The sequence below is a fragment of the Pagrus pagrus genome (assembly GCF_965226575.1).
Source record: "Pagrus pagrus genome assembly, chromosome: 5".
In the NCBI taxonomy this organism is placed as follows: Eukaryota; Metazoa; Chordata; class Actinopteri; order Spariformes; family Sparidae; genus Pagrus; species Pagrus pagrus.
In genome coordinates this window covers 22658511-22673107 of record NC_140189.1, presented here as the reverse complement: position 1 = coordinate 22673107, position 14597 = coordinate 22658511, and the positions used below count along the sequence as shown (strand labels likewise).

General features: G+C 45.4%; 1 protein-coding gene across 2 annotated transcripts in view; it reads right to left on the bottom strand.

Annotated features, from left to right (window-relative positions):
• Nucleotides 1–14597, bottom strand: part of LOC311257738 (bifunctional heparan sulfate N-deacetylase/N-sulfotransferase 1-like) — a 46700-nt gene that overhangs the window by 9797 nt on the left and 22306 nt on the right. For both annotated transcript variants that reach the window (XM_084353581.1, XM_084353582.1), the window contains exons 2-7: nucleotides 6714–7734; nucleotides 4207–4689; nucleotides 3373–3460; nucleotides 2814–2968; nucleotides 1316–1501; nucleotides 25–153 (exon numbers count right to left, since the gene is read on the bottom strand). In XM_084353581.1, coding sequence (XP_084209707.1) covers nucleotides 25–153; nucleotides 1316–1501; nucleotides 2814–2968; nucleotides 3373–3460; nucleotides 4207–4689; nucleotides 6714–7259 — 1587 coding nt within the window. In that variant the 5' untranslated portion in view covers nucleotides 7260–7734. The remainder of the gene's footprint in view (nucleotides 1–24; nucleotides 154–1315; nucleotides 1502–2813; nucleotides 2969–3372; nucleotides 3461–4206; nucleotides 4690–6713; nucleotides 7735–14597) is intronic.

The following is a 14597-nucleotide window of genomic DNA, read 5'->3' as shown; positions in this document are numbered from 1 at the left end:
GGTGCTGATGTGTGTTTGACTCACAGGGTTCAGTAGGACAGTGAGGAAGAGCTCTCCTCCATTGATGAGCTTGTCAAGTTCATTCGGGCTGCCTGGGTAGTCTTTATAGAAGATGGTGTGTGTGAAAAGACCACACGTTTGCCTTGGCAGCACCTGTGATACAAACAAACAAAAAGTCACAATACCAAAAGGGCAAAGATGCAGAAGAAAACACACACACACAGATTAAAATAAAAAAAAAAAGAAATGCATTCACACAAATAAACACACACACCATCAGCCCTCCACTGAGAGCGGAGCTGTCAGTACTCCAGGCAGTTACCCCACACATTGTTTGCTTTCAATAACATTCATATTATGCAGCTCATCTAGCCAAAGCAAACCTCTTATTCACTCTGAGTCTATATGGAAATTCATGGAAATGCGTTTACAGTTTGGAGTGTCTGGGGAACTGAATATCAATCATCAGTAAGCAGTGGAGACTGTCCATTCACACTGCGCTATCTCAAGGACGAGAGTACAGCTCGGAGACCACACAGACTGACTGAATGCCAACACTACAAAGGAACCGGACTGAGGCTGCACTGTCTCCCACTGGCGCTGAAGGTCAACCTGGGAGAGAAATAGATAAGATTTTTTTCCTTCGTTTGAACCTCTTGAATGTAATCTATTCAACTTTAATTCAGCTCTCATAACTACATTATGCAGCACCGGGTGGAGCTGCGAAGCCGAATAAAGTGTTGTTTTTTCTGGCCGTTGACATTTCCGTGGTTGCTTATGTGCAGACACTTGCGTGCTGTTGCCAGACATGTCAGTCTTCATTATGATGCTGAGGCCTGTATGCAGCGCTGCCCAGACAGGTGTCTAATGCAAGACTGTTCACCTGACTACGTTATCATCTCCCACTGTTGAGACAAATACAGCAGCACAACACAACTAATTAGATGATTGCCTTACTCTGGACTTCTCTGATGTACAGAAAAAATGAAAACGAGAATCTGTTCAACACCTTTGGGGACAAGACTTTAAAAAGTCGAGGCGGAGAGGGAAGGAGAATGATGGACAAATGCAGGATGGCAAGTAACCACCGGCCATGAGAGAAGAATCAAAACAAAAAGAACTGGAGGTGCAGATGGAGCAATAATTATTGAATGAAAGAAAGCATATGTATGGGGAGAGAGAGAACCCTGAAAGGGATTATTGGCTGAGAAGGTAATGGATATCGAGAAGCCGAGTGGAGGGAAAGCAACGGGCCAGAGGTAACAAGATAATGAGGCCTTTATGGATGCCCAGTGTGGATGAAAAGTGTTCTTACGCTGATGCCGCTGTGGATGAAACCTCGCCGGAAGCGGGCAGGCTTCAGGTGTGGGTATTCCTCTGTGCTGGTCACCTTGATGCCCCACACCTTCTTCCAGGCGTCGTACAGCTGCATGTGGACAGGGTAGACGCCCGAGTGGTGGGGCGCCACAGCGTAGCCCATGTTAGTGGGGATCCCATGCTCCTACAGGTTGAAAATGAATAAGTGAAATGTTAGGAGGCAAGAGGCAGAGAGTGAAGAGGTGTGAACAACCAGTCATGTTCCCTAGATATTAAAACATTATGCAACTTTTCCACCTAAAAATAACAGCGTCTAAATCATTGTGATGGTACAGTGTCTTGTAATAGGGTGGATGGTGTCTCAGTCACTCCGCCCGCCCATCACTTGTTTCTGCACTGTGTAACTTCAGTGAGAGGGAAGGATCAGACCATTACATACATGATTTCTGCAACATACAAGTAATAAACTCATAACATTGTTATGACGTAAAGAGTTTTGTTTGTAGTTAGCACCTACATTACATCTGACAAACTGTTACAGACCTGGGGTTTGTATTTATGACAACAATAGAGTTGCATTCAGAAACTGAGGGGGCGCCAAATCACACAAAATGCCAATTTATACATAATGATGCTTTAAAGTTATAATATAATCTTAATGACTTTCATGAAACCAAACCTAATTTTAAATACTATTTATGCTGGTATTTTTTCCACAAATCATTTAATATCTTTACATTTGGTTATTATCTCTCCATAAAGTGTTTTTTATATAGTGTGGTGGAGTCCGCCACTCCCATGCCAGATTACCAAAGGACAAGCAATTCACAGGGAAAACTTTTGCTCTCATACGGCCGCATCAGAGCTGTAATAAGTTGCTGCTAATGCAAATATAACATCCTACTGTGGCTGCTTCAACAGGTGAAATGCAGGGTGGCTTTTATTGCGAAGCATCCACATGAAATTTGCAATTAGCAGCGATACTCACCACCGCGATAGCTCATCAAAAATGTGCCTATAAATTCGGACAGTCATTTTCTATATTTTTCTGTCAGCGGATCATTTTTAATAGCCACAGTGAGCAGTTAGATGAGGAGCTGCAGTCGACAGGCTGCACATCTCCAACTCCTCAGCAAGGAAACCAAGTCCCCTGTGTCCTCCTGGTGTGTCGAAAACTTATCATGTTGTGTGGTGAATTAAATCTGATCGTAGTGGCAATTGTTTCTGACTGAATTCTTAATGAGAACAACTCCAGTTTGTTTGGCTGCACTGTAAACACAGACACCAGTCAACACACCAGTGTTTGCTGGAGTATTAAACCAGAGTTGTTGCCAAATCAACAAGGACTGAAGTCTTACAGATTACAACTTTAAAAAAGCAGCAACAGCTTGCCTTGGAGTGCCCTTTGAAAAAGGAAGGGGTGATAAAGCAAGGATCACTCTGACCACAGTGCTCACTCAAAGCTGTGACCTGACCTTCGCCCCCCTCTGACTCACCATGGCAAATTTCTTGTTGAGCAACATCTGCTCGGCCAGCACGGACTGGTTGTGGAAAAGATGGGGCTGCATGTGACTCCACATGTGAGGGAACCACCAGAACTCCTTCACATAGGAAAGCAGCAGGTCATCTCCCAGGTCCTCCTCATCAGATCCTGAACGTGATAGAGAAGAAGGGAGGAGACAGTTGGTGATGGAGTGAGACAAGGGAGGTAAGTAGAAGAACAAGGGGTAATGGGTGAAGAGGACACGGAGGAGATGAAAAATGGAAAAAGACAAAGAGGAGGCAGAGGTTAAAATGAAGTCAGTGATAAGAAAGGGAGGAAATTATAGTCAGAAGCGAAAGGGAGAAAAGTTAAAATATTAGAGTGAAGTATGTGGGAGATGAGCGGGAGAAATAAATCAAGGGCATGGAGGAGAAGGAGAGGAGTGGCGAAATTAATATAATGTGAATCAAAACTTTTAATCTCAGAAGTGTTATATCATTCATTTTAGTGCATGCTCTCATCTCTGCTCGAGTTAACAGTGGCAAAGGTCATCTTCACAGGCCGCCTCTTACCAGCGTGAAAGAATTTCCCTGAGAAGCCCAGATTGAAGGTGAAGTTGGGCACATGGGTGCGTAGCTCCCTTTGTGTCTCCAGCAGGGCCTGAAACAGTGGGAGGAAAGGAGAGTGAGTCAGCGCACGTTGTGCTCATACTGGTGCACGAGTGCATTAATGAGGAAGCGTGAACGCCCAGGCGCACGCGTGTCCACATACATATTTCATTCTGCAAGTTTCTTTCGGTAAACATCCAACATCCACTCCCAGTTGCCTCACTCTTCTCCTTCATTCTGTTTGATATTTTTCTCTCCTCTGATTCGGGTGTTTGTTTCATTTGATCTCCACGCTGGATGAGACTCCCAGCACACACCCTCTCTCACTCTCACATTTCTCCGTCTTGTCAGGGTGTGATTCGTTCCTAAAAGCTTGCCGTTGCGCTGCCAGTGAGGAGGCCTTGATGCCTCTTCCATAATGTTTTCTTACACCCTCTGCCTCCACATGCGAGGGTGGTCTGTTCTGCTCTGAGGGGACGCAAGCAAGGAGCTTTTCAACATTCTTTGTATGTCTCTGGGCCCCTGAAATATTCATCGCTGTGGAGCTTCTGTGACAGTGTGAGCAGTGGGGCCTGTCAGCTTTGAGCGGCCTACTGGGACGAAGGCATTCAAAAGGAGAAGAGGAGCGAGAAGAAGGAGTTTCTGTATGACTGGCAGAGGATGGCGCATGCCATGTGCGAAGCAATTTTTATATTTTCGGAAAAGGGCTGTTGAAAACACTAGTTGATGAATACGTAAGTGGGTTCAGTTCCTATTCTGACAAAGTTTTTCCACTCTGAAACACATGCACAAACTCACCTTTACATCAGGCACCTTCATGCGTGTGCCCTCCTTGCCCACAAAGATGTCATCTATATCCACCAGGATGTAGCGCTCCAGGGACAACGAGAGCCTCTTCCCTGTCAGAAAGGCCACAGCGTCCACAAACACCAGCTTGTGCAGCCAGAAGACCAAGTTGTTGCCGAACAGGACCCTCTGGATGCCATCATGGAGCCCCAGGTCCTGCACCACAGACGGGAGCAGAGCAGCATTCTGCCCCATCGATGCGACACTCTCTGCTGATTGGGTCTTGGCCAGCAACACGGGCTCGTATGTTGAGTGGTTGGACTGGAAAACAGTCCAGTCGTCCCCGGGGAGGGGACCTGGCAGGGGCTGCCCGGATCGAGTGATGAAGAGCAGGGGGGACTTGGGGTTGACTGTGCAGTCCTTCAGACCCAAGTTAGAGTGAAGAAAGAGGGGGAAGCCTTTCAGCTGAGCACTGAGCAGACTGTTTTCATTGGCCTGATAAACACAGAGACAGAGACAAGAGTCATCATAAACCAGAGTGATGAAGACAGAAATGTATTGGATCTAATTCCCCCATTTCTCCAATCATGTGCGAAATAAGGAATGTCAGGCCTACTCAAACGTGAAGGCATGAGGCAGCTTCTACCTGCTATGCTCAATCTGCTATGCGCCGAGATTGCAGTCAAAATGAAATAACCTCCTGCTGTGTCCTCACAGATTCAAAGGCTGAGGGTTCAGTGATTATTCATTGAAACTTTCCCTCCGAAATTTGTCGTTCTCCGATTCTGTCACATCTCTACTGCCACCGATACACAAGTCCTACTTATTCAGGCACTTACTTATAATTCCACCGCAGCGTGTGTGTGTGTGTGTGTGTGTGTGTGTGTGTGTGTGTGTGGTTGGTTGTTGGATTCAGGATCATAAAGTTAACAATAACATGCACTGTGTGGTGTCCACATGGTGACTGATTTTTTTCCACTGAGACCAACAAATCAGAGCAAAATCTATCTTGTGTCTTAATGCCTTTTTGATTTTAATGTTTTGTTGACACAGACTTTCTTTACTTAGCCCCAGAGACCCCTTTAATAATAATAATAATAATAATAATAATAATAATAATAACAGCAAGATCATACAATTATTGTTAATAGTATTTTTGTTGAGCTAAATTTCAGCGAACTATAAACAGCAACTATAGCTTTGTAGGTATAGCTTAAATGTATACCTACAGCCAGTTTTGCTGCTGCCTCGCAACAACCAACTATCTGCTGCCATACCACCAAACTACAGAGCCGCTTCTTTCCTCAGACTTTAAGTGGGAAATTTATATAACTGGCTATTATTGGGCATCATTAAAATTCTGGCCGATGAGTAAAACCTGTAACATGAAGCAAAATTGCTTACACTGACTTAACAAGAGCAGCATTTACAAACACTGATCGGTGGCTTCAAAGTTGGTTTATGATCCACCAATAAACACAGAGGAGGAGAAGAAGAAACAGACGAAATGTTAAAACCAGCCATCTTTTCTCACTACATCTCAGCCCCTCTTACCCTCAGGTGGGCAAAAAAAAAATCTCTATCGTGCATCCTTTACATAGGACACCTCACGTCATAATCAGTATGCTGCCAGAAAAAAATAGTTTCAGAATCCGACCTAATGAAAGGTGTTAAAAATAACCACAAAAAACTCTTTGTTGAGAAATTATCGCTGAGGCATCAGTCTTGAAGACTTTTCATAACCAGTTAAGAGTTCCTTGAAGTACGTTTACTTTAGTATTGTACATAAAAACAAATAGCTTGGATATAAATCATTTAAAGCTGGTACTTAAAGAAATTGTGACTGAAGGTATGTACTAAAGGCAACAATTTACAGTTTAGAAATGACTTGTAACTAGATAACTATTGCTGCTAACAGTTTGGTTCAGATAGCAGAGCAGCAGTGTTGTGTGTCCAGGGCATTGGGATGCACACCCTCGCTCTACTTCCTTCTCTCCCAATAGCCAGTAAATCCCAGCAGGCTTTCATTCCTAACCTTCACCTACACTGCCTAACATCGCTGCATCACCCTCCATGCCTCCACATCTCTTTCTATATTCTTTCCATGGCTCAGAGATGGTGATTAAAACCATAAGACCTGAAAACAGGCCTTGGGCAAACAGGCTCAGCTAGGGATTACTGAGAGAGATGGAAGAAGAAGAGAGAGCTAGCGAGAGGTAGAGAGACAGAGGAAGAAAGAGGTACGGCGTTTGAGGAGAAACTAAAACAAAAGCAGAGTAAACAAGAAATGAGAAATAAGAGCGAAATAGGCCAGATTGCAGGAAAAAGAAAAACAAGAAATACACAGAACATAAGAGAAACAGTGCAGTGGGACTGAGTGATATTGAACCAGGCAGGTCTTTCCAACCCTGCGAATCCCATCTCCTTAGAGACGGAGGAGCCAGATGGACAGGGCAGAAGGTGTGAGTGAGAGGAGGGAGAGGAGGGGGGAAGCAGAGGGAGTGTAGTGTTGTCCTAACCTTGAAGAAGCCAATGATGCCCACTCCATATTCCACACAGTATTTGTCCAGCAGCTCTCGGTTCCAGGCGTCCAAGTTAACATACTTGAGAATGTTCTCGTAAATCACCAGTGTGAAACGCCCTCGCTCTTTGTCTGTCAATGTGGGCATGTCACCTTTACCGGGAGAGATCTCAGTCCGGTACCTGAACCGGCCAGACTCCAAGATGGCCACGATTTCCTGACCCAGTTGAGAATACTGGCTTTCCACAAACACCAAAACCACAGGATCTGTCCTGGCCCCGCCGGGATCCACCCCGGGGCCACCTGAGACGCCCCGCAAAGGCAGCAGCCGCGACGGAGTGACCCTCGGGTCATCGGAGTCGGCGGACGCTCCCTCGGACCCGGACACGCCCCCTCCCGACGGCTCCAGCTCCCGCTTGACGCCATAGAGGAAGTAGGCCGAGATGAAGACGCTGACGGTGCAGAAGAGGAAGAGGAGGAGGAGGGAGGTCTGCAGGGGGAGGAGACGGACCAGCCGACGGACTCGTGTCACGCATCCCAGCATCGTCTCACGCCGCGCCGCTCCGCCCCACCGGCCCAGCAACACACCTTGGGGACAGTCTCTCTGGGTGTGGGTAGAAAACGGTGCGCAGGTAGGGGATATTCACAACAGAGTCAGTCTCGTTATTGAGCTAAACACAAACGGTGTCAAGGTAGCAGCTGCAGCAGCTACTGGAGAAAGAAAAGAGACTGTCTCACGTTGGCTCTCCCTCATATTGCAGCGCTGCTTATGTCACCATGGCAGAGAAATAGGGGGCCTTGGACTGCTGGTACACACTTATGCCTCAGAGGGGGGGCTGGCAGTCACTGGCGGAGAAAGATGATGGAAGACTCCATCACCTGTCCATCATGTGAACCTGCCAACCATGTCCGGGCGAGGTTTTGTTGCGCTCTTTTGATTGGAGAATGATCTCTTGAGAAAAGTGAGGTCACGCAGGTCATCTCAGCAGCACCATTCCCTCAGGATCGAGTCTCCCGACCTAGAAAAACAGCAGGACAGAAGAAAATGATGTTAAAATCAGAGCGGATCAGCTCCTATAGAACAAACAACATATTCTTTTGTTGTGTGGGTTCTGCGGCATGTGGGAGAGCGTGTATACCGCCTGTGCCAACACTCCAAAAGTTCACTCCAAAGTAGTCCTTGCTTTCACCTACACAAAGTAAGAGCTGCCAATTTCCCCCTACACACACGCGCACACACACACACACCTAACCCCTGTGTGTGCAAACACAAAAGCACGCACAAAAAGCATCACTCGCTCACGCAGCCTCCACACAATCAATAGTCAGAATGTGAGTGACAACAAAGCCTCGAGGCGAGCCAATTCACAATTCAGTCCAGTAGGACTGTGCGACTGCATACAAGTGGAGCCATCACCCGCGGGGACACTCGTCTTCCATTTCTCTCAAATCCACAACAGTATCGAGACCAAAATGGAGCGCAGGAGGAGATGGGAGAGGGAAGCGATCCAAGAGCAGAGGAGTGGATGACAGTGACAGACAGACCTGGCAACAGTAGGATCCTTTACTCTGGGAGAAAACACCTTATCTCACTCAGTATACATGCCCATAGCCTCTGCATACCTATCATAATATACCAGCTCTTTAGCCAACCTCCATCAAGCCAAGTGTGAAAAGAACAAGATGCAGCATGAGAGCGGTGCGAGTTAGTCTCTTTACAAAAACATCTTTTCTCCATTTAGAGGCCTGGTGGAGAACTGAGACGGAGCATCATTACCTTTGCATGGAAATGCTCCGTCCATTAAGCCGGAGAGCTATCGAGGTGAACACACACAGCCCTTTATAAAACCCTGGATACCCATTAGAGTAGAGTCACAACCCTCTGAACCCAGAGACATTAAACAGTGACCACCAAACCCATCAAGACTCATCAGACACAAATCAGACATAAAATGGATTTGATAATGCCATCAAAGGCTTTATCAGCAACACTATAAACCGAGGCTTAATTAAAGGTGACTTACATTAAAAATACAAGAGTGGCCATACTGTGCTCAGCAGAGTGAGTCCTGTGGGCAACAATCATCCATCTGATAGCATTAGAATCAATAAATAATTGATTTTTCACAGCCTGATAGAAATAATGTATAGCATGAAGTGTATCTCCTAACAGAAAGATAACCCAGTGATCATGGCGCTCATCATTCATGTACACACAGTACAACATAGCGGGAAATAGTGCCCATATAGTGTCCTTATAATGTAATCAAGGTCAGCATTCTGGCGAGAAGCTCTGCCCCCCCTCGAGCCTTCCAGCTAAGCTTAACAGGATGCCTTAAATCTCCCACCGAGTGCAGTGGAAGAAATCACTTCTTTTCTCTGAGTCGTGTCCAAATATCCTCCTCACAGTGAGGCAGCAGTCTAATGTAAAGAGAGGCCGTGAAGAAGCAGTGGGCGTTCAGAGAATGTATCGCAGCGGAGCAGACAAAAACCAACAGCCCTGGTCGCTTGAAGATCCCCCCAGTACCTTGTTTGTTCGTTTCCGAGGGAGCCAGGGTTCGTGCCATGGCATATCAAAGTATGATTAGCCACAGGAAGTGACTGCTGCAGCAAACAACGAAGCAGAAGAGAAGGCTGAGGACACGACTTTTAACACGACACCGAGGCTTGACACTGTTTTCAGGTCTTTTTGGGCTAAGGACTCGTGTTGGTCGTTACACAATAAAAGTAAATGACAACTTCCGAGTGTTTGTAATGAAGCCTGGGCGATAATTCAACACCTTTCACCCACTTTCGGTACACAATAGGGCTGCAAGTAACAATCAGTTTAATTATTGAGTGAGCCGTTGGTAATTTTTTTGGTTAATCATTTACTCTAGTCTATAAAATGTATGAAAATAGTGAAGAAAAAAAACAAAGTTTCATCTTCAAACTGCTTGCTTTGTTTAAGCAATAATCTTCTGTTGATTAAAAGGTGCCCTGCGGATCTTTCTGGTAAATAAACAAGCTTGTGTTTACATTCTGTGCAGTGTGTAGTCTTGACGTCTAACAAATGCGCTGGATGCATTTTTCCTCCACATGTAACACACACCAGTACTGAGCATGTGCACCTCTTCACAGATATGAGAAAGAAGCGATTTGTATCACTCTTTTGTAACTTCCGTTACCAACTCAGGAAAACAATGTGATAAAATCTGAATTTTGTTAATCACGCGATTTAAAATAAGTGTTCTTCTGGATGTAGTCTGATGAAGTTTAAGATCTGCTGCATGAGCTACTATTGGTCCAAAATGCCATACAGTACGTGTTATCAATGAACTGGTTCAGCCCAAGCAGGATCATATCTTGGTGATATATTCATATAATCTTTTAAAATCTGGTTTTAAGATAATAATTATTAGCAAGTTAGTTATTGAACATCAATATAAACAAGCTAAAATTAGATTTCCCGTACATCTTACCATATTGTGTTGTATATTGATTCAGGAAAATGACTTTACTAATTATGCAATGATCTCAAACACATTTATCACCCAGCTTCACTCTTTAAAGACCATTTTTAAGTCATTTCCTGTCAATGATTTATCAGAATGAAGACATGTTATCTTTGTCTGCAGAGACACAGTGAGCTTTGGCATGGCTCGAATGACACTGTTGACACGGCTTGGAAGCAGATTAAATGGTGACACAACACAAACACAGTGGAGGCACAGAAAGTCTCACTTCTTGCCCAATTCGCAGCAGCAATGACCGCCTCCCAATGTTGACCTTCAGGCTGAGATACAAAGAGCTACAACCCAAGGAAGGAGGGGAGAGGGAGAGGGAGAAGGAGAGAGGGGGCGATGGCCTGAGAGGGGCTGACACAAATAGAGGGAAAGCTCAAGGCCCCAAGTGTGAAGCTTTAAGATCAGACTAGCTAAATACAGAACACAATACATTAGACTATAATGGAGATGAGGATATAGCGCTGGCTGACTAATGGATCTCAAATGTCCGCACGCCAATCTCACCTAATGTGTCTCCTACTTTCTGTTCCATGTATACCTTAGAAGAAGAAACAGAAATACAACCGCAAGCATCTCCGTCCTCCTTCCTTCACAGTAATAGATGCAAAAATGCAGAGGAGGAAGAAAAGGGAACATGAATATTTCATGTTTAGCAGAAACTGACGAGAGGTACAGCCAGCAGACATATTATAAGGTAAAGAGCAGCCAAAAGGTGCAAAGGGTTTTTTCGGTCTGCTGAAGAGTCAGTATCTTAACTCATGCATAAAAGGAGAGGCAGATAGAGACGAATGCATATCTGATAGCCGACCTTTTCATTCTCAATGATGGAAAGAGCTCAGACCAAATATGAGCTCTGTAATTGCACACGTGGTCTACAAGTCTCCCTAAATGGAGGTGGCAGACCGACCGATGAGACGAAAAAGAGCAGCAAAGGGAGAAGAGATCATGAGCGGAAAGGGAGACAAAAGGATAAGATGATCAAGTACCAAACCTCGAGGAAAAAAAAAAAACAGTCGCTGGAGAAATGAGCAAGAAATTCACCCCTAAGGCGAGCATCAATCTCGAGGCTTTGACAAGCATCAATTAAAATATTTCCCTCGTTATTTTATAGCAGCTGAAAGACGGCGACAGAAGGAAGTGGAGGCGTAAACAATAGCAGGTGACGGCCGAGAGGACAGACTAATGCTTATCCCTCAGGGTGGGTGGCCACTCGAACCTGCTCCCTCTACATCACGGGAAGCAGGCCAGAACCATACTGCTAGATTAATGAGAGACGATGAGGAACAGGGGGACGGTGCCTGGTCCTCAGCTGCAACAACTCTCTGGATAAACAACGCTAAGGTTGGCCATATGTAGCCTCGCACGTCCTGCTCCCTCTCCCCTCTCCCCTCTCCCCCTTCCCTCCCTCCCCGACACTGCTGTTGCACTTCTTTTGAGGTGTGAATGAGACCAAGTGTCCCGGGGCTTGTGAGCAGAGTCAGTACATTAACACTGTCAACCGGAGTCAGACTAGCCGTAGGTGATCCCTTCGACAAATAAACTTTTAAAAGGAGAGCTGGATCAACCCCCCCCCCCCCCAAGCCCCTCAGGACCAAACAGTGTCCCCTTCTCCCTCTGCTGCCCCGTCCCCTCGCCACTGACTGACAGAAATAAACGATGACCCTTTGTGTTCCATCACCACAGGCCTTGGCAACCACACGTCCTCCATGGAAAAGCCGGAGATACGATGTGTTCAGAGGCTTGGAAACAGCAGCAGGAAATAGAGGGAGGGCAGTAATCCATATGACCCTCATCAAAAGGCTACTGTTGTTGTCACTTTTCAGTCTTTGTCTCAGCCACTTTGGTACATGCACGTCGATACACAGTCACAGCGGAGGCAGACCCGAGAGACTCATTAGAAGATCTACAGTCCGAATTATCTCACTACAAAGCACAACTGTTTTGTTTGCATTTTTTTTCCCTGAACAAATATCCCTGAGCCTTTGTGCAAACATTCAAACACTAAAACAAGTTTGGTCTGACAGGCTGAGTCTTACACCGGGGCATCGGTCAAGGTTAAACGGGTAAGAATGACACTAGTGTAATCCCCAATCTGTAATCCCGTTAATCTCGACACTGCAAACAGTACCAAATGTGCTTATGCCAGCTCAGTTACTGTGTGAGATGCCTTGAAGGGATTAAGAAATGAGACACAATGGAGTGACGAGGGCGAGGATTGAACATGAAATTGAGACAGAGGTCGAAATGCTATGCATCAATACTCCTCATCTTGTCATAAAAGGGTGCGTGTGTTACTCATTTAGAGGTCTTGGTTTCAATCCAGAGGCGACAAATGTAGAATCCTGAGTGTTCGAGTTGTTGTGTCCACTCAACAGCTACCACTGTGTTGAAATTCACCACAAGTCGCAGGAAGCAAAGCTAAAGCACATTTCTGTATTTGCATTCAGCCTCCTACCATTTTTTTTTTTTTTTAAGCAAGAGATTAAACTTCAAAAAGCGAGAATTTTCATATTTCTTTTGAAGCACATCTAAAGCAACAAACAGGCACATGTGAGGAGCAAGGACTCGCCTTGTTAAAGAGGTTACCATTTAAAAGCCACAGTTTTCTTTTCCTTAAGCCAGCCTTGGCATTCATCAATACAGAATCAATCAATCTGAAATTTGAATTCCATTTTATGCATCCATTGTGGCTGCTGCGATTAAAGGCTTAGGCCGTGAAATAGCGTGGAGCGCGGTGGCGAATTTTCACTCCGGCTTCCGCCTCCCACCCTTCAGCCAATCTGAATGCACAAGCAGGCGGCTTCATTTTAGCTGCAAACATTTACACCGACACTTCCCTCTCCCTCTGTCTCATCAATTCATTTCATGCCACTGCGTGAAGGACAGAGGACTCGGGAGGGAAATGTAGTTTTGCCTTCTAATTCTCCAGAAAGTGACTTTCAGACCATTTCCCCGAACGAACCATGCGGCTGAATTATCACATCATTTTTCAGCACCTCAATTTACTGTCCCCAAGACTGAGGCAATTTCACAGAAGAAAAATGCCTTTCCTCAATTCGCCCGTGCCCCTCCAATTACATCTCAAGGCCCTACTTGAAGACGTCGGTCCCAGCGCTGTCATAATTGAAATGATTGCAATGTTATTCGTTGACACAGTAATGGGACAAAGAGGCAGAGGCGCTCCTTCACATCCAGACACGGGAGCCCAATCTTTTCCTAGGAGCAATTATGAACAGAATGGAAAGACAGTTAAAGTGTGTTCAATGACAATTAGAGAGAATTGGGGTATTTCTGTACCATTATTGTACTGTATATCCAGCACCAGACAGAGCAAGATCTCACCCTTAGACTTCCATTAGCAGGATCATGTCAGATCCCATCAACACAGATATCATACTCTGTGATGATAACCTGAGCAGGCACAGGCATAATGGCATGATTACACATTCATAATATGTGGGGACGATTAAGACCAAGCTGAATAAAAACACAGAGGGCAGAATATTAAATATACATGGTGCTCTCAGAGTCTTTTTCATCTTGGACTAGGTTCCCAAACCTCCCATCATCTTTTAGATCTAGGATCTCGAGCAGGAGGGATCTGAGACCGGCAGGAAGTCTAAAATGGATTACCTCACAGTGTGAAAAGCAGTGTGGATGAGCTGTGGGAGCCATGGGAAAACTATGGCGGGGTGGAGACGGAACGGGGAAAGGGCCATTAGGGAACGGTGGAGCCAAGATGTGAGACAGACTGTCCTCAACGGTATTTCTCCCCTGGGCGGTTGGGCAGAGTGGAAGAAACACCTTCATCAATAGCCTCGATCACTTACATGTAGCACATAAAAAGAACCGCATGCACACACCCCCACCGCTGATAACCACCGGCAGCTCGCTACCACAGTATATCTATTTATAGACACTCTGTGCCCCATTTACAGGCGTGGGGACACTGGATCTGTACAATAAAAAAAAAAGTGTTGAGATCACGGCAAGACATCATTTGTATACTGCAGACCTTTATTAGTAGCTGAGAAGGACACAGAGAGGAAAGACGTAGCAAAGATGCTACAGAAAACAATGCAGCAAGATGAGACTCCATTAAGATGTACAGTCAACCATTATCACCCACAACAGATCAACAGCCAAGGTGTCATGTCTGAATTAACTGTAATCTAATTCATGTGATTATACGGCGGACAGATTAATCAGACACATAACGAGAAAATGGCCTGATTAAGCCGATGAGAGAGAGAAATAATTGACCCTGCTTTGGAGTCTCTGCATATAATTTCATCTTTGAGTGACACTGCAGACTTTCAGCCAGCAGCCACAGGAGAGCAGATCCTACAGTGTGTGTCATTGATATGCATAATAAT